Source organism: Etheostoma spectabile, chromosome 13 (genome assembly GCF_008692095.1).
Source record: "Etheostoma spectabile isolate EspeVRDwgs_2016 chromosome 13, UIUC_Espe_1.0, whole genome shotgun sequence".
NCBI lineage: Eukaryota > Metazoa > Chordata > Actinopteri > Perciformes > Percidae > Etheostoma > Etheostoma spectabile.
In genome coordinates this window covers 11,611,652-11,630,050 of record NC_045745.1, presented here as the reverse complement: position 1 = coordinate 11,630,050, position 18,399 = coordinate 11,611,652, and the positions used below count along the sequence as shown (strand labels likewise).

The following is an 18,399-nucleotide window of genomic DNA, read 5'->3' as shown; positions in this document are numbered from 1 at the left end:
CCTTGGCCTGGAAAACGTTGAAGACCCCTGCTCTAAGGAGTCACTATGCTTACTGTTTTTCAGACTGGTAGTTATTGTTTTTTGAATGAGCAACGAATGGTTAGTTAATGATTTGTTACTGATTGACTGAGATTTAAGCACTAATGATTAGTTATTGAGTAACCATTTGTTACTCATTCAGAAAACGGTAAAAACCAGTCTGAAAAGCAGTAGCTAATCATTTGTTAATCATTACTTACATATCTTTGGGTACCTTTTTTGTAAAGTGTTACCAGAGGTTTTTCATCAAGGTACACACAAGTCAGACATATTGTATATGCTTGACAATGGCCAGTTATTGATTTCTTGGAAATGTCAGTTTTTTTTTGTGAAATTAAGGCTTAATACATGCAGTCTGTTATCAGCAGTCTTCTGGGAAACTGGCGCAGTACTATATCTGACAAGCCTGTAAAGAGAAATGTTTGTGTAGTCCATCCTGATACAAAGATTTGTGCTTTCTCCCTCAGTGAGAGAACTCAGTGAGAGTTCCCCCCCCCCCTTCTCACTGAATACATGCCAAGATTTATTGTGCCTGTTAAAATGCAAATGAAGCAATATGCAGAGAAAAACTAAGCGTTGTCTGCAACACTGTAGACACTTATAAGTACACAGCGCTGTGGCATGCTCCTGCTATTTTGATCACAGCCATCAGAGAAAATAAAGGATTGCATACTACAGTGCAGCCAAAGATGGGAAGATAGTGAAATAAAATGTCTAGATTAGCCACGGGCTGCGCTTTCACTTAAGAGTTTCTGTTATACAGTTGCAGTACACACAAACATAACATGTTTAAGAGGCGTGACAATAATTTGAATTTGTCATAATGCAACGCCTGCGCAGCAGTGGCTGTGTGCAAGGTTTAAAAAAAAATATCATGCGCTATTGAAGGCCAACTGAAAGTGTGTCAACAAGACTGTCCCACTTCAAAAGCCCTGATAATTATATGTAATAATCCTTTGCCCTAATAAAGTATGTGTAGTAGTTTAATGGTGCGTTGAGGCCATGCTTGTCAACATGTGAAGTCTGGAAATTGTGCATGTCAATTTTAAATGTGTCACATAAACTGGACCAATGTAAAAGTAATTGCAGGGTGTGAATAATGGAAGCCAGGGTTAAACTAAGAGCCCTTCACACATTCACCACTATATGGCTGGTTAAAGCCTTAATAAATGGTATGGGTATTTAATGAAGTGACATGTCAACTCATGCTGTAAACTTAAGATGGATCAGTCGAGTGTTAAAAGTCAGGTGTAGTTTTAAATGACGGAAGGCTTAGCTGGTCGCTCCAAATCACATTTGTTTGGATAAATGTGTTCGAGTACAGGATGAGTCTTTGAAGAAACTAAATCTGAAAGAAAAATTGATTTCACTGGGTCTTTAGGTGTGCTCATTCTACTGTTGGTTGTACACATAATATTAAAGTGCACAAACATCCGTGATACAACCCAACACGTTCTCGCTTCCATCATATAAAATACGGACACTCGGCCTTGTGTCTTTGACCCCTTTAGTGTCATATATAAACATGGTTTATTTAAATGCTCTTTCTCTTCTATGATGAGTGTGTCTTTGTGTGATCTATCAGCTGTGTAACAGGGCAGCTCTAAACACCCTTGCGCATACATTTCGTTTAGATCAAATTCTGTTGTAGCTGCAGGAAATATAGGAAAACAGTTTGGGTAATATATGTGAACAACATTAAATGACAAAATGGGCACAGAATTTCAGGGTACACTACTTCTAGTTTTTTTTATCTGTGCTAATGTCTGTTTTGTTCACTTTGGCTAAGCTTTTACAATGTGCTGCAGGCTATGGTGAAGTGGCCATTAAACACACTGTACTGTATGAGTTCATACTGTAGGTCCAGTGGTACAGACCTGCAAAACCTATTTGCCGTGAGTCTATTTCCTGCTCCTTATCCCAATCTTCGGGGACGGGGGTACAGGCTATATGCTGTAAATTTACAGATGGTCCTCAAACTGCAGTGCTCACATTCTCCTCAGGCAATTTAATGAGCTATCACTACAGACAGTGGCAAAAGTGATAGCCCCAATTACCTTAAGCAGAGCCTCCCTAACCTATGTAAGAGAGACTTTCATTTTAATAAAAAGCATTAATATTTCATTGTGTTCTAAAACGATAGTCTGAAGGGACATTTTTAAAGCCGGCTTTGCATCTGGTTCCACCTTCATGTCCTTTCATGGGACAACATCAAGGTGGCTACTTTGAAAAGCATACCGCACACCAGTACGCAAAGGCTCAAAAGGCACCATGCAGCACAATGTGGGTAAGTTGAAAAAAATTCAACCTCATGCAAACGTTGTCAGACACACAGGAGCAACAACCTGTAGACAACCAATCTATTCATTTTGATTCCCTCAAGAAAGAGAAATTACTTATTTTTGACTCCACTCAACTATGTGAAAGTACCTCCAAATTCTCTATATAACTACGATACAACTTAAATGGGCTCCCAGAACATGAATAAGAAAAAGGATGAGTCATAAAAACATTGCCAGGCAAACACACTCCTAAAGTGCTGGTGCAGTGGCAATGAGAAGGACTAACCACCCAGAGAGTGTGAGATATCATACTGCATGCTACTACTTCGGATGTGATTGTATATAACCATGTTTGCCAGGGTCTTTGATTATTTACATGTACATTATGCACTGTGAGTCAGTAAGTAATCATTGTACCACAAATGTTTTTTCCTGTTTGAAGTGTTGTGGTAAGTAGCTTGTGTTATGTCTCTGTGAAGTGTAAATCTGGCTGCATGTTTTTTTGTTCAATCTCTTGTCATCATGAATGGAGAACATGCAAATCACTGAACGGCTAAAACTTGACTGATGTCATCGAAAAATTGCATGTGTTTAGTTTTTTCCTCAAAGAGCTCATACTTTGCTTTAATGCACTCGTAGGTTGCATGCAAAGATAGGGATTTGGCTGCCATTTCTTACTCCAGCCTTGTTCATCAAATGCCAAAACGAATGTTACGAGCTACGAAAGCTATTGATAAAATGCAAAGCCTGAGCTGCCTTTGACCTCCAAATCCTGTTTATTCCATCTCTTCTACAAAGTGCATGGTCATTTGTTTATGTGGAAAAACCGGAGGGAGAAAATAACCTGCATTTGCACTTTGCCCTCAAAATATGATAACTTCTTGCTTATGTTGAGATAAACAGCTGCTCAGATAGCCCTCTTTAACCTTTACATCTCCTAAGAAAGTTTTGAAGCAGCTATAAAAAAAAAAAATGAATGGGTGCTGAGAAAAATCCATTAAAGTGGTTAGTTTGTTCACACTCTTTGTAAGGGGTATGAGAGTGGGGAGGGGAAGGTTGGCCTATGAACCACATCCTCTACATTATCGTCAAATAAAAATCTGTTATGCATTTAGTTTTTCTGTGATGTTTTTGTTGCAGATAGATTGTAATTACAGTGTTTGTCTATTCCAGTGGTCTGTCTTTGAAAGTCTAGGGTAAGAACATGGATGCTTGCAAGAATGTCATTCTAATGTGAAGCAATGTTTCCCAATAAGCAAGTTAGCAACAAATGGGAAAACTGAAGATGCCACTTAAGAAAATCAATTATTTGACTAATTGTTAATGTCTAAATGTCTTGTTAAGGTAAAGACAATGAAGAACATAAAAATCTTTCATTGTCTTTTTTGTGTCAGAAAGTCACTTTACAGCTCTCTAAAATGAAGCAGGGATTAAAAGACAAATTGATTGCAAGTCATAATTAAAAGCCTCTTACATTCATAGTCACATTCATACATCAGAAATAATATTTGGTTTGTATTTAGTATACTTTCACCCAGTTCTTAATAAAGAAAGAAATATAGAACAAAAAACATGTTGTAGAACCAGTTAGTTTTCACATACAGTTTAGATTGTGATCTGTTTTATTTTCTTCACTGGAAATTCTGTGGTTGTGTGTGCAATTGAACACCTCATGTGTGTCGGCCATGATGTAAATACCAAGTGTCTCTAATAAACGCGGAGATGAGGGTTTTATGTTTTTTCAACATATTAGTTTCCCGGTTGTTCGGCCATGGGTTGTCTCTGATAAAATGACACACTTGAGGTCTTGACAGCTGGTACCTGAAGCAGTGTATTAAAAGCTTAACTGCATTTCTCATCATCTCTCTCCCTCTCTCTTTTCTAACTTTCTCTCTATCCCCTCTCCCTCATGTTAAACCCTGCCCTCTCCCCTAACGCCTGTCCTCCCTCTTTTTCCTGCCTGTTTTGCTTGTGTATCCCTTCTCCCTGTCGTAGACGCCATGGACGGGGGCTCAGGCCTGGGCACCGGAGCCATCGTAGGCATCCTCATTGTTGTCTTTTTCCTGCTGTTGGTGGGCGTGGACGTCACCTGCTACTTCCTTAACAAGTGTGGACTCCTGATGTGCATTGCTGTGAACTTCTGTGGGAAGGCCGGGCCGGGTGCTAAGAACAAGGACATTGAGGAGGGCAAGGCAGCATTCACGTAAGTGATCATCATCTTACTGCACAGTATTTTCACTATATTGCTTAAAGCTGCAGTCGAACCATATTGCACAAAGATTGTTAATGTTAAGGAAAAACTCAGAAGCAGCGCAACTCATTTTAACATACGTGAAGAAGGTTTGGGAGATGAATCGCACAAGAGCAGTGAATGAACACTCAATTGGGGAGAAAATTAAGCAAGCAGGTAGTACAGTACAACCACAATGTGTAATTGTGCAGTGCCGTCCCAACTCTCTGAAGTTCCTGTCCTCCTGAAGGTGTATTTGAACTCATAATGTAGACGTTACGTTTAGTTGAACCTTGAACAAAAATATTCCAGCCGCTGTTAACACAGATACTAAATCATGTGGCTGGCCCACCAACCTCCTCAAAGGAGACATGCCTGGGACAAAACCTTCCCTTATCCTGCAGCTGTCTATATAGGCTCCCAGATTGAGACAGGGAGGCAAGGACTGAACAGGTTTGGATATCAGAGACTGGATGAATACTCTTGTCCCCTGTCCTGTGACCTATGATGATCTGATGTCTAATACTGCGTTCCATTTACTTCAGAACTCGGAAGCTGGAGCTGGGAAGGAAGTCACACCCGACTTGAATGTGTTCAGTTTAAAAGTCTGATTTTTCATTGTGGGTTTAGCTCAAGCCAGGTTAGCCATTTTTTACAGTACCAATTGTTAATGCATTACTCTGTTTTTGTGCATACAAACAGCGTAACATTTCCACAGATAGAACAACTGTATGTTACTATGGCGTTCACAACTGTTGATGCTGGGGGCAGCCATGTTGGATTTTGAACTTGGGGTACTGCAAGGTTGTCTGAGTTCTGAACACGGAAATCCCAGGTCAGGGGGCCTTGGAAAATCTGACTTTCGAGTCCATCATGTTTAATCCTCCATGCTTCCTTGGCTACTAGCAACTGTGTGGAGGAGGGGTCGGGGTGGTTCACGATCTTGGAAGGCTTGTGTCATGCAGATGCACCAAAAGTTTTGTAGTCATTACTTAGAATTCCTCGAGGGGGAGGCAGAAACTACGCACTATAACTTTAAAGTAAAATACCCAGTGGCTTGGTCATGGGGGCCACCAAGCTTGCTTCAAGTGGACTTTCTTGTTGCATGTGTGTGGTGGCATGACCATTTGTTACAAAGCTAGACTTGGTCACTGTGTATGTGGGACACCTCGTGTTGCTTGTTTGACCTAGCATATAAAGCTCTTTTGGGATTGTCCGATGTTTAATACCTTAACAGATTAATTTAAAAGATTATTGGCAAATAAAGTCAGTGTGATAGCTTGCTAACTGTCTGTTGCCGTCTGACAACAGGAAGGATGAGTCTAAGGAGCCCATTGTTGAGGTGAGAACAGAGGAAGAACACACCCCGAACCAAGGAGGAGGGGGTCCCACTGAGCCCAACGAGACCACACCTTTGACAGAACCTGAGTGAGTATTGAACACGACCACTTCCCCAGTCCGGGGGGTGTCCCAGACTAAGGCCTATCTGCATGGTATGTTAATAGAGAGGTGAATTAAATCTTTGGGTTACCCTCAACAAAACTCTTTTCTTATGAACATGATGTTGGTCAGGCCAAAACTAGATGCTTATATTCCGACATAGTTCCGTTGTAAGCATGTATACACGGCTCTGACATCCTCGGAATCCACATGTGCATGACACTCCACCTAAACTGCTCCCTATGGGATGTATGCAAGCGTGATGATATGGTAACATCTTCCACTGACGTAGGCTGGTTTTAAATAAATAAATGTACATGCAACGCATACAATGCTTGCAGCTGTTGGTTTAACATACCCGGCACTTGACTCGTCATGGCTAAGTACTTCACTAAATTGCTCCCACACTGAACCATTCTGCCTTTCCTTTCTTGAATTCTCCTTTTTAAATATCCTCGAGAGCTATGACAAAGGAGCCAGCAATTGTTGTCTGCTAGTCTGCTCATTCGTGCCTGATGAAGAATGAAGCTTAAAATGTGTTGTTACGCATTAATTATAGTTTTCTTCATTATGAAAACTAAAGCTTAAAATGTGTTTGCTTTTTAGAGAATGTAATTAATACTTTCCTCATTATTGATGTATTTTTTCACCCGCCTACAACCCATCCGCTATTAATCAAAAATGTATGTATGTATGTTGTGAAAAGGTTTAGGTGACATCCCTGACTATGAGTATACCAAAAATACAGACCAATTTTAGCACTCCAACCTAGTCCTACGTCTAGAGACCCATTCAACAACCCCTGCTTGTTTCTTTTATTGTACAAAGCATATTAGCATCCTGATAATGAAACTACTACATTCTTTCTATAGTTTATTGTTGTATTAATTTTTTGTTTACCCCTCCACAAATATTGTGTTGCTAACATTTTGATTGTGTAGAATTTTACTTTTCCACTGCAGCACAGTAGCACTCACTCTGTCATGTTTTTTTTTTCTGACTTGCACTCTCCCTCTACCCCTTTTATTTCTCTTGGTGTCCTTTTTCTTCTTCCCTTACTTTTCTGGTGGCTCCACTCCCCACTCCTCCCTCTCCTTCCTTGTTTGTCCTGCTCCTCCCCACCAGGCCTGCCGCTGCAGACACCACCTCCACGGTGGTAAACTTGCTCCCCTGCACTGCCACTAACTCAGTTGCTGAGAGCTTTAGCACGGCGCAGAGCAGTCCTGCTAGTGAGAGCACAACGCTAACCACCAGCGCCTCCAGCCCACCCAATGCCGCCCCTGCCAACTCTTCCCCCAAAAACAGCCTTGCTGCCCAGTCCAGTTCACATAATGTTAACATCCAACCAGATGTTGGGCCCCTGGTCGACCTGAGTGACACCCCGAAAGTTCCCAACCCATCACCCCTTGTCTCAGAGCCAGTCAGCCCGCCCTCTACTAATGCAGACGGGCCACAGAGCCAGCAAGACCCAGTCAAAACCCCTGACAGCACCCAGAATAAGGACTCCCAGGTAGAAGGCCCGACCAAGGATGCACCCAATATCCTGTGCTCAGACTCGACCACACCAGCCCAAAATGAGTATGAACACTATCACATCCCCATTACTCAACTTGTCTCCTGGTAGCATCCCAATAGCCCAAAAGTGTGCCATTTTTAAAGGAAAAATCTGCCCTATAATGCGGACACAGTGGTGTTGGTGTAACTTTACTGTCCCTGCAATTTAGCTGCATAATTATTATCTAGCTTCATTATTTTCAGAAAATTTCCCCAGCTTTTCACTTGATTTTTCAATGTACTCGGCCATAGACAAGACAACGTGTGATTGAGGTCAAGTAAAGCAGGGGAAGAGTTTTGAAGATAGTTAAAGGTGGATAACAGAAACAGCACAATTGACACGCCTTGCATTATTCTGAAAACCTTACCTGCAGTTAAATTAATAAGTAGAGTTGCATTTTCAAATAACCCTGTAGCTGAGCTCTAAAGATTTGCATCTTCATTACATGATGAAGGAGCTCAGGTGTGCTAAACAAAAGTGACATTAAAAATAGCAGCAAAATATGTCAGTCTCTTTTCTCGCTGCCTTTCAGAAGATTTTGACAATATTGCCTTATTGCGATATGTTTGGCTTTAGGCTTGGCACCAGTGTTAATAGTGATAATATATGTAAACTGTAGGAAAAGATCCAGAGGCAGTTTCCACAAACAACAACAGCCTAATTATACCTGAATAAAATGCAGCCAGTAATCATGTTGCCGTTTGTAGAGGGAGCACAGCTGTTCTTGTAGATATGAATACATTTTCAAAAGCTGTATGACCAGCCAGTGATACTGTATTTGTACATACAATCACTTTTTATCGAAAAAAAAATCCTTTCTAGGGGTAATATATCTTCTGTGACGTTTAAAAGTAAACAAATGTGGCTGTTTAAGCAAAATTGGCTACATCAAACAAAATTATTTGCAACTTAGTTTGATGATTATTGTTGGAACATTTAGGGGGGAATTTTCCTTTTAAGAAGGCCAGATGGTGGCCATGCAGATAAATGGCACAGGTATACAATACATTGGGATGCCACCAGTGCATGCCTGTCTTCATTTAACCACCACCTCCACCCTCCACCTGTTTGTTTGCTCACTTAATGTAGTCAACCTTTCTTCTACCATACAGTTTCTTTGTATTTCACCCAAATTATCTCTGGGATTTTTTCAGTTGCTACATGTATTGTACATTAAAACTGAATTTTGTTTAAGCACGCCTTGTTCACACACCAGGTGTTCCGGCAATGAAAAATCACCATTCGATGCTTCTAAACCCAATGCTACACAATCGGACATGTTCCAGCAGCAATGTGGTCCGGTATTGGGGTGAAATGAACAACTTTGGAAGCCAAAATCAGAGCTCTCTCTATCGTTAGCATGTAGCCACATGGAGTTATCAGTGGACTATACATAGTATAGCAACCATTTCTACTGTCAAAAATCACCGATAAAGTCTTCTCAACCAAAAACAACGCAACCGGACCAGTTCCAGCAGAAATGTGATATAAAATTGGGGAGAAAATGACATCTGCAACCAAGGCTGCAGGTTTCACTGATGTTAGCATGTAGCTCCATGCGGCAGAGTATGTAATGTAAACACTGCAGTAGTGTGGCCATATGTTGGCCGGTATGACATCATATCAAGCAGCAAATAGTTAAAAACTGTTAAAAACATGACTGTTCAGGACAGTGTGAAATCTGATGTTTTGGTTCACAGGGATTTCTTTTAGGTACATTTACCTCATTATTTGAAGCTTTGGACATTTTGAATATGAACATCTGACATTTTAACATTATAGATATGACAGAAAATAGAGAAAACCATAATAGCTTTTCTTTTAATGTTGCCAACAACCATATGGCTGCAAAAGATAAAGCTGACAGAGCTTAGTTGGTTTCAGCTGGAGTCTGTGAGGACCAATAAGCTGCAGACCAAGAACAAGAAATTCTTGTTCACTGTGAAAGATTAGATACATATCTTTGGGGCGCCCAGATAGCTCAGTTGTTAGAGCGGGCTGTCAATGAAGGCCTTAAAATGCCCAAAAAATAATCTTAAAGAAAAAAAGATACATATCTTTGTGTGGAGAACTCAACAGAAGAAAGCTGCCCCTTTCTGTCATGCAGCTGTAAATTAGCTTATTCCAGTAAATTCAATACTTGTCACAGAGTGACTCCTGCAGCACTGCCATTGTTCTTTGTCCTCTTCATGTTGAAGGCCAATCAAAATGCCAATCTCTGAATAACTCCCAAGACACCTCTGTTTTAAATTCTTGTAGAAAGTCTGTATTTCAGTAGTTCTATGGTTTAGAGTTACTGTCCCTAGGAGTTTGCAGACGTTCTTGAATCCTGTCAGGCTGTGAGGATGATGAGATAACTACAGTATGGCTGAGGATAGTTTATATCAACTTCCGCTTTCTTTGTGTTAGCATTCTAATCTCCGGTCTCCTCAAGATGGAGCCGACGCTCAAATTATTATTTTTTTGTGATAAAATTCTCATCACTTACTCAACAGACATTTAAATTTCAGAGCTCGCCTCAGTACGTACACATTTTCCACCAAAACAAGTTTCTTGCCAATGCTATTTTGCAAAGGAACCGTACCTGCGTCAGGCGCTTAGCGTTACCCAAGATGATTGTGATTGGTTAAAAGAAATGCCAATAAACCAGAGTATCCCATTCCAGAAGGTTGTGTGAACTAGCCAGACCTTCCATCGCAGTACTGTGGAGGAAGGTCTGGCAATGTGTTATAGGCTGAGGATGAATTACAGAGGCTTACTGACAGTCACTCCCCTTTCTCTCCCTCCTTCATCTTACACTCTGCTCACTCAGATAGCCAGAGGAAGATGTCAGTGATAAAGTATGGGGAGTTGAGAGCCAGTTGGAAGCAGGGCTCATGTCAGCTCAACATCACCTTGATGTAACTAAAGTTGTCATTGGAGGGATTTTTCTTCATAAATCGTTGACAGAACTGAAGCACAGCTCTCCCACTGATCTATGTGGCGATCCTTCTTCTGCATCCCAACGCTGGAATGTCTTGTCAGGTTTTTTGTGGGTTCTTGAGAGACACACTCAACCTCAGGACCCATTTTTCTCTCTTGAGTAGAAAAACATATTTGCAGACTATTTCTACCAGCTATAAACACAAACACACACACACACACACACACAAACACACACACACACGTACACACACATTTAAAACATTTCAAAAGAAGCTTTCAATCAGTTAGTGGTGCTTTGAATTGCTCTTGGTTATGTAAGAGCACACTTTAAAGTGTTTCAAGAGAACAATAGCCTGGATTGTTCTAAAAGGGTGCTTAAAGTACTTCAGTTAAAAGTATAATTTACTTTTGTGCTGTAGTGCCAATTTATTTGAGAGTGACATAGTTGTAGATAGTGCTGCGTAAAAGAGTTTTACATTTTAGAGGTCAGACACTGCAGCAAGGTACTCATTGAAGACAGGGTTGAAAATGGATTCTCTCAGACTCTGTTTAATGTGCAGTGTTACCACTTGTTGACTAAACCGGTCCATTATACTTTGACATTGTTGTCTTTGTAAAACTACTGTAATCTCAGCGTTGACCTAAACTGAACTGAATTATGCGTGAGAATGAAATGTGTTAAGAATATTTAAAGGTAACATCACAATAAAGTCAACCCATGTTGGCAGATTAAAATGTGCCAAAACACCACAAGGTAAAAAGCACAAGAACTATCCTCCAACTTTAGAATTACAATTATTTCAACAAAACATGTCCAGGAAGTGCAGCAGCGCAGCTCGGTGCTGACAAGAGTATGCATATGGCACAGTGAGTAATCAGACACGTATAAAACTTTGAATAAGCTTACTTAGTGGGTTTGGTTATGCCGTAACCCAACTAAATGCCCTGGTTGAGCCCACGCATAGTTTTTTTTACAAGTTTTAACAGACCGAAGTCTTTGGCCTAATCCCACCTACAAAGTACTTCTCCAGAAATGTAGGACTTTAACTAACAATGGGGGTACGGTGAAAGATATCACGCTACCATACCGTAAGTCTACACCAATGTCAGGTCAAGTGTCTCTAAAACAAACAGTGAATATTGGATTGTGGATATGCGTGGTCACCTGAGGATGAATCCTAACGTTTTGGTGACCCCATGAGCTTTTCAGGTCCCTGCAGTAAAACTGCAAATTGGCTGAATGAGGAACCACTTTGGACATTGTGAACTTCCCTCTAACACCGCTATCATGGAAAAGCATTAACTTTACTTTCAAGGTATAATATAATCTCACATGTAGATTGCCATGAAATTCTAAAAAATGCTCTTTAGGGAATAAGTCTGTGTATTTTCAATTACTCCATGAGCGTTCTTTTAGCTGAACCCTTGGGGGAGACTACAAATTGTCATAGTACTGTAGGATGTATGGGACGTTACAGCCTTTAGGAGATGCTAGTAGAGCTTCAGGCTTCTTTGTATGGACAATAACACATTATATAAAATAACATTGGGGATCAAAGTTTTCAAGATCACATCTAAAGACATTTATGTAAAAGTTGTTTGGATGTATTTATGGATCCGGATATATGGGGCTGGCCCTGATTTTGAGAGGCCAATAGAGAGCATGTCTATGTGTCAGCAGCAAAGAGAAGTGTATTGATTAAATTGTTACCCGGAACAGAAGAAGAGATGACTGTACGTGACGCAGCAGAGAAGTACCATTTTTTTTTTTCAAAATGGAAGCTGCAGCAAAACACAATCACGACAAATGTATTCCAACAAAGGTACAATGGCAAAAAATGTTCAACTTAAGTGAAGTATGGCTTTAAAGTCTCTTTGTCTTGGTTTAGTCCAGACTGCGTGTAATCCTCTTGCGTATTGTGGTTTGTGTTATAGGTTATGCCCCGGTCTTTCATTCCTTCATGCATTGTGCCTACTGTACCGGCCCTGTCTCATTCCACATCAGCATTCATTGTTCCTAGAAAATAGCTGTGACATCCATGCACTCTTATTTGATGTCTGGCTAGGAAAGTGAGCTTGATCCCATTATGTGTGAAATGCATTCAGTTCCAGAAGGGAAAACAAATTCCCTCAAAGCATCTTGCATGTTTCCACCCCACCCCCCTCCCATTTTTCCTCCGTTCTTTGAAAAATGACACAAAAGGCAGCCCAGAGCAGACAGTTTAGCTGTGGGAGAGAGCCTTAATGATTCACTGTTAACAGAATCTTCTCTCTTTCTGTCTCTTTCTGGTTCTCTCTCGCTCCTGTGTTTGTCCCCATAGCGGTAAGACTGTGAAGGACGATAACACCAAAGGTCAAACGGAGGTGAAGAATACCACAGACGAGGTGAAGACAGTTCCCAACGAGGCTCCCCAGACGAACGGCAACGAAAGTAAAGCGTAATCTCCACACCCAAGAGCAGCGTGATGAAGATGGTGGTTGGGGTAGGGAGAGTGGTTTGGTGTGTGGTTTTAGAGTTAAAACGGAAGGGGGGGGGTGGGGTCATAGTCACTGAAACCTCAAAGCATTGTCACAAACCAACCCACCACTTCAGAAAATAACAAAAAGCAACAGAAAAGAAAAAATGATGGGTCTCTTTCTACAGTGTCTTCTGACCAGGAAAATGTAAAAGACCTCATGCACATGCCTTAGTTCTTTTTACGTCAGTTTTTATTTGTTTATTTGTCATGGGAAAAAGCAAAATTCATACTTGTAGTTTACTCTCTCGTATGTAATATTAAATTGTACTGTTAAATACGGACACTATTTTCTTATAGAGAAACATTGTTGGACTGTAGCTTTACTTCACAGATTACTGCCCTTGTGATGTACACACATGTAATACTGGTACTTTACCAATACTACTATTCTTTATGCAGTATGGTCATCATCGTGGTAATGGATTATGAGTCTTTCTTCCTATGTCGATATTTTGTTGTTTAAATAATGTGCAGACGTCACTGCCTATATAGCTTTTTTAATGTGTAATTTCCAGGGCTAGAGATTAGAACATTAGCATGCCTGTTTTTTGCAAAGTTACTGTATTTCTGTACATGTTGCTGTCATTTTGGTTCCCCTTTAGATGTTTTTTTCTTTGCTTTTCTTAAATGTTGTCTCCATATGGTCCTGGTCAAGAAATCATTTAGCCTAAGCTATGAGAAACGAAAGAAGACACCGGAGAAAGATATATCATGCTGTTAAAGTCAAGGTTCAAGGGGTTTTAACCCTGTCTCTCTAAAAATTCGGTTTCTGCAGTACATGTATATTGGTAAATGGTTTTGCCTAATACATTATGAAAGAAAGGCTTTTTGTTACTTTGCAGATACCTTCATTAAAATGTTTAATTATGTTGATAAAAATCTTAATCTGGATGACATTAAGTTTCTATCAAAACGTATTTCCTGTTCAAATTAGCTGTGTATGAGCGTCTTTTTTTTTTTTTAGGAGACAGGGTTGGGTTGGGTTTAGGGAAAAAATAAATGATCACATTAAAGATTATTGCTGTGTTCCTTTGCAGGGGCCACATCCCTCAAAGTCCAGTTTTCAAGACTGAAAAAGTCAAAACAAGTCAACTCGGGTGTCTATTTCCAAAGGAGGAAAACTGCCTTATTTTGCCTTTATTTGACTGAAACTATTGGTGTTTCCTTTGAGTCTTAATTATCCTAAAATCCACCAGTCAATTGTTTATACTGCTTTCAGTCCTAATCAACTTGTTAAGACAATATTCAATATGACCAAATAAACCAGCTGTGTTCCAACCCGTTCTCACTCCAAACTCGTAGAATACAGACGCTTGGGCAGTGGCTCTCAGCGTCAGATACGACGCTAAAAGCACCCTTCAGCGTGTGTGTAGAACGCACCGGGCAGAGCAGCAGCTACACGGCGCTGGAAGAGGACAGAGTATGAAGGGAGACAACAATAGCGTGTAGTATGAAAGGCTGAAATTCCGCATAGGGAGGCTGGTTGGGGCGGTGGATGGGTCTAACCCTAACCCCAACTGTCCCGTTCTTCTTTACCCAACGGTCCCATTCTTGTTCCCAATGTCACGGAAACGTACCTTCTATTAGCCCACTGACGATCTTTTCCTTAACCTGTGTCAAAACTAACGCCAATAGTCCCGACCAAGTACGTTTAGATAAAGCGCGTTTAGATATGACGCTAAAGGAGACTTTTAGCGTCAATAACAACGCTGAAGGCACCTGACCAAGCGTCCGTGTTTTATGCGATGGGAGTGAGGATGTGTTGTGTGTTCAGGTCCGCACTGGTAAATATTATATATGAACTGGACCAATGAAAAAGGATTTTACAGGATGTAAATAATGGAATCCAGACTGAAAGCCTGCGGTTTCTTCTTGGTAGTTGCCATGTAGTGGAAGTTAAATAAGTTATATGACAGATACTTCCAGTGTGTCTTGATATAAAACTCCAAAACTCTGTCTCATCTATAAACTATTTGGGGCAGCTTGAGGACAACTTCCTCACGAGTTGATGAGGGCCAAACAATAGTTTTAGTCTCTGTGATGCTCGGGATGAGACCTGGAAATGATCAATCCTCTCTAGACGTATAATCTGAGGAGCTCGCTATCCTTCGATGCCACCCCTCGTAAACCACGTTCTTCGCAGGAGATCGCGCCTGTAATGGGACACAGCTCATGTGCGCGCTGTTTTTATTGCCAGTTGTTTTTTCGGTTTTTCCTTCTCTCTCACATATACACCTCACCCTATCCAGAGGTCTTCTTTAAACATTCGGGATCAGTTGTTTACCTGACTCAAAAGGCCATATGTGATTTGGTAAACAACTTCAGTCAGCAGGTTTGAACTGAGAAGTAGACATGTTTGTTGAGAGAAAAACAAGACCGTCAAACTCTTTGAATTGTTGACACGCCAGTATCCCCTGCCTGCAATTGGTCTTGAATATCACATTCAGTTTTTTTTCCCCTTGGGGTTAATCATCTCTACCTTCTTCTATGGTTCATAGCCATTGCTGCCTTCTCTGTGCTAGCCACTAATGTCCACTGCTTACTGATTGGCCCATGGAGCATTTCTGCACCTGTGAGACATCTGTTTCTCTCAGCCATCGTTTTTTTGTACTCTCTTTCATTACAACTGTTGTCAGTGTGAGTTTGTGTCATCACTGCTTCCACCATCTCGCTTTTAAGTCTTTAATTAGTGTGTGCCTGCAGTGATGTGACATGTATTGTAGGTTTAGTACAGTTGATCACACTTTATTCTAAATTCACTTGATCACTTAGCACAAGGTCCACTTACTGGAAACATGTTCTGGAAAATGTCTGGAAATGATTAAATGAGCCGCAATTGACATGGATATTTGTCTTTATCTGTTATGCCTGGCCAGATGTTAAAAGCACTCTGAAAACGGGAAATTTAGATTTGTTAAGTTGAACAAATAATACCAAGACACAAGGAGAATACACACATTGTATGTAGTAGTGTGTTTGGACAAGTTTTAAAGGACTACACTGACTTTCCTGGGCAGCTTACCCAGTCTACCCAGTATCTGAGAGGACTGATTACATTGTCTTTATCTGTGTCTCCTTTAGATATATCTGTTCATTGTGCATGGTTAGGACACATAGTTAGCTAGCGTTTATACTAAATATAACTGAACACCGCATGCTAGCCAGCCAACACCTGTTGTGTATTTATTTTAATGTGAATTTTATAATTTTACTGCTGAAACCAAACCCAATCTGCTACAACCATGGAAGCAGACATTTAGTATTGAGGGGGTTGTTGCCAACGCAGTAGAATCAAAATTGTCATGAACCAACAAACATGTACATTTAGTAAAACATTGTTCCCTTAAGGGTTTCTAACTCTAAAGGCAGGTTAAGCTGGCAGAGCTGCTAAAAAATTTCCAAAAACACACCATAAGCTCAGATCACCTCCAGTTTATGTACTAACTCTTTCTTTGAGTGGAGAAAGCTAAAGCTGGCTCTACTCTAATCATTGTGATGTTGAAAACATGCTGATATTGTCTACTAACATCTGTGACCTCATGTTTCACTTTCACCAGCAGCAGACCAACCAGTCGGCTCTGCCAACTTGCACCAAGCACAAGAATTTCCATTTTATTGTGCTCTTGGACCTTGATGCTGATGATTGGGATTTTGGACTAAGCCAATTCTGCCCTAAAAATCTATCTTGGCCTCTGTCCAGCACCCACATTGTTTAAATATCAAGTGCACCCATCCGTGCACCAATGGGCGTGCTGGTCTTACAGGCAGGTGTGTTCAGGTGCATTCTTGGAGTATCTTGAGGCAGAGGAAAGTTATCACGCCATTGTCCAAAGAAAACCTGGTCTAAAGTCAATAACGTAACACATCATTGTCATTTGAACAGTGCATTAGTAAAATGTGCCGCAACACACAATCATACTAAAGATTAAAAATAAGAGATGTACACTGTGAAACAGTAATATGATAGGATCTGCTTGCACGCTTTCACTTCACGCACAAGCAGATTAGTTTCTTCTCCTGATTTCTCCTTCCTGCCATCACAATAGCAATGTGCCAAAGTACAAACGCACCTGGCTTTTAAAGGGAATGGGAGATGACTGTTTGGTTTATTGCATGTTACGCCCAAAACCCATCTATCAATTAATTAAGTCAATAAGTGCAATCCTTTTTAACCATGCGCCTGGCACACAGACCCTTTTATCTGCTGATAAACTTGAAAAACTGGATTTGGTCACGTCCTAAACGCACTTGCGCAGGCGCTTCACGCCGTGCACTTGGATCAGTAAAATAGGAACCCTTAACTCGCTACCATGTGGAACTCAGAAAAATGACTTTAAAGTTTTTTAGTTGAATTATAGGTAGGACACTCTAAATTGGGCAATGAGATGTTTTAGTAATTAAATTTATTTACAAAAAAATCTGAACCTTAAACTTGACATTTTGACTTTGGACCTCTATTTTGAAGTTACTTTACCCCGCCTTTCTATTGTCTGCAAAAAGTGAGAAGTTATGCCAAGACAAAAGGCAGTAACTTCTACATTAATATATTTGATTGCCGATCACCATTTACAAAAATGTTATAGCAACACCTGTATAAATTCTAGTAATCATTGCATATCTTTTGATGATTTACAATTACTGATCGCCATGTAGTTATTTCCATCCTGTACACTAACTCAATTTGAGCGTTCCAAAACAAAGCCTTGGTTTCTCCAGGGCTTTTGGAAGTTACTGTTATGACAACCCATTAATTTCAGGAAATAAACAACAAAATTGACTCAAGATTCTTATCCATATGATAAAGGATGTGTTGAATGTCCCAAAAATATCATGTACTCAGTTTTGACTAAAAACAAAGTTTAGGTCTTTTGCGTTTGCACGGCAGAATTTACTATGGTTAGCATACAACAAACATGTTAACTTTTCAACATGCACACTGGACAGAAATAATGAGACACAGTTGACTCTGTTACCAGTCCTCATTACATATAACCAACAAGTTACAAACTTCCAGAAATGCAGTCAAGCCCTTTCAAAGTAATGAAAAGCCCAAGCAGTCACAGGTTTTAAGGAAAACTGCTGATTAGCATAACTCATAATGTGGCTTAAAAAGAGAGACTAATACTGGGTCTGTGTCTTTAAATGAATGTACACACTCAAGCCAATATGCCTTTCAGTGGTCTTTTTCAACCAAACTGAATGGGTATACATCTTTTATGATCTGTTTTAACTAACCAGGAAAGGAATTGGTGTGTGGTGTTTGAAGAGGTCTCTTTTTATGCAAAGAAAGTCAATTAAAGGATTTCAAATTGTTCTCTCTCTCAAGCCATAGTACCCCGTTGTGGATTTGGATGGTAAAAAAAAAAAGTGAGTCTGACCCTTTTTTGTTGTTGTTGTTTTGTACAGTGT

The 18,399-nt window shown here is 40.3% G+C and overlaps 1 protein-coding gene and 1 long non-coding RNA gene across 25 annotated transcripts in view; one reads left to right on the top strand and one right to left on the bottom strand.

Annotated features, from left to right (window-relative positions):
- The window catches only part of LOC116700216 (uncharacterized), a 15,943-nt gene extending 6,615 nt beyond the window's left edge, over positions 1-9,328 (bottom strand). Inside the window, exons 1-2 of the long non-coding RNA XR_004334600.1 lie at positions 9,218-9,328; positions 4,934-4,938 (exon numbers count right to left, since the gene is read on the bottom strand). This is a non-coding gene — a long non-coding RNA (uncharacterized LOC116700216). The remainder of the gene's footprint in view (positions 1-4,933; positions 4,939-9,217) is intronic.
- ncam1a (neural cell adhesion molecule 1a) overlaps positions 1-17,745 on the top strand; it is a 265,840-nt gene extending 248,095 nt beyond the window's left edge. For 17 of the 24 annotated variants that reach the window (XM_032533160.1, XM_032533164.1, XM_032533157.1 and 14 more), the window contains 4 exons: positions 4,317-4,524; positions 5,863-5,979; positions 7,117-7,569; positions 12,793-17,745. In XM_032533160.1, the coding sequence (XP_032389051.1) occupies positions 4,317-4,524; positions 5,863-5,979; positions 7,117-7,569; positions 12,793-12,913 (899 nt within the window). In that variant the 3' untranslated portion in view covers positions 12,914-17,745. Of the gene's footprint in view, positions 1-4,316; positions 4,525-5,862; positions 5,984-7,116; positions 7,570-12,792 lie in introns of those variants that run through there. The other 7 variants (XM_032533171.1, XM_032533173.1, XM_032533174.1 and 4 more) reach the window with 2 other exon arrangements.
- The last annotated feature ends 654 nt before the right edge of the window (positions 17,746-18,399 follow it).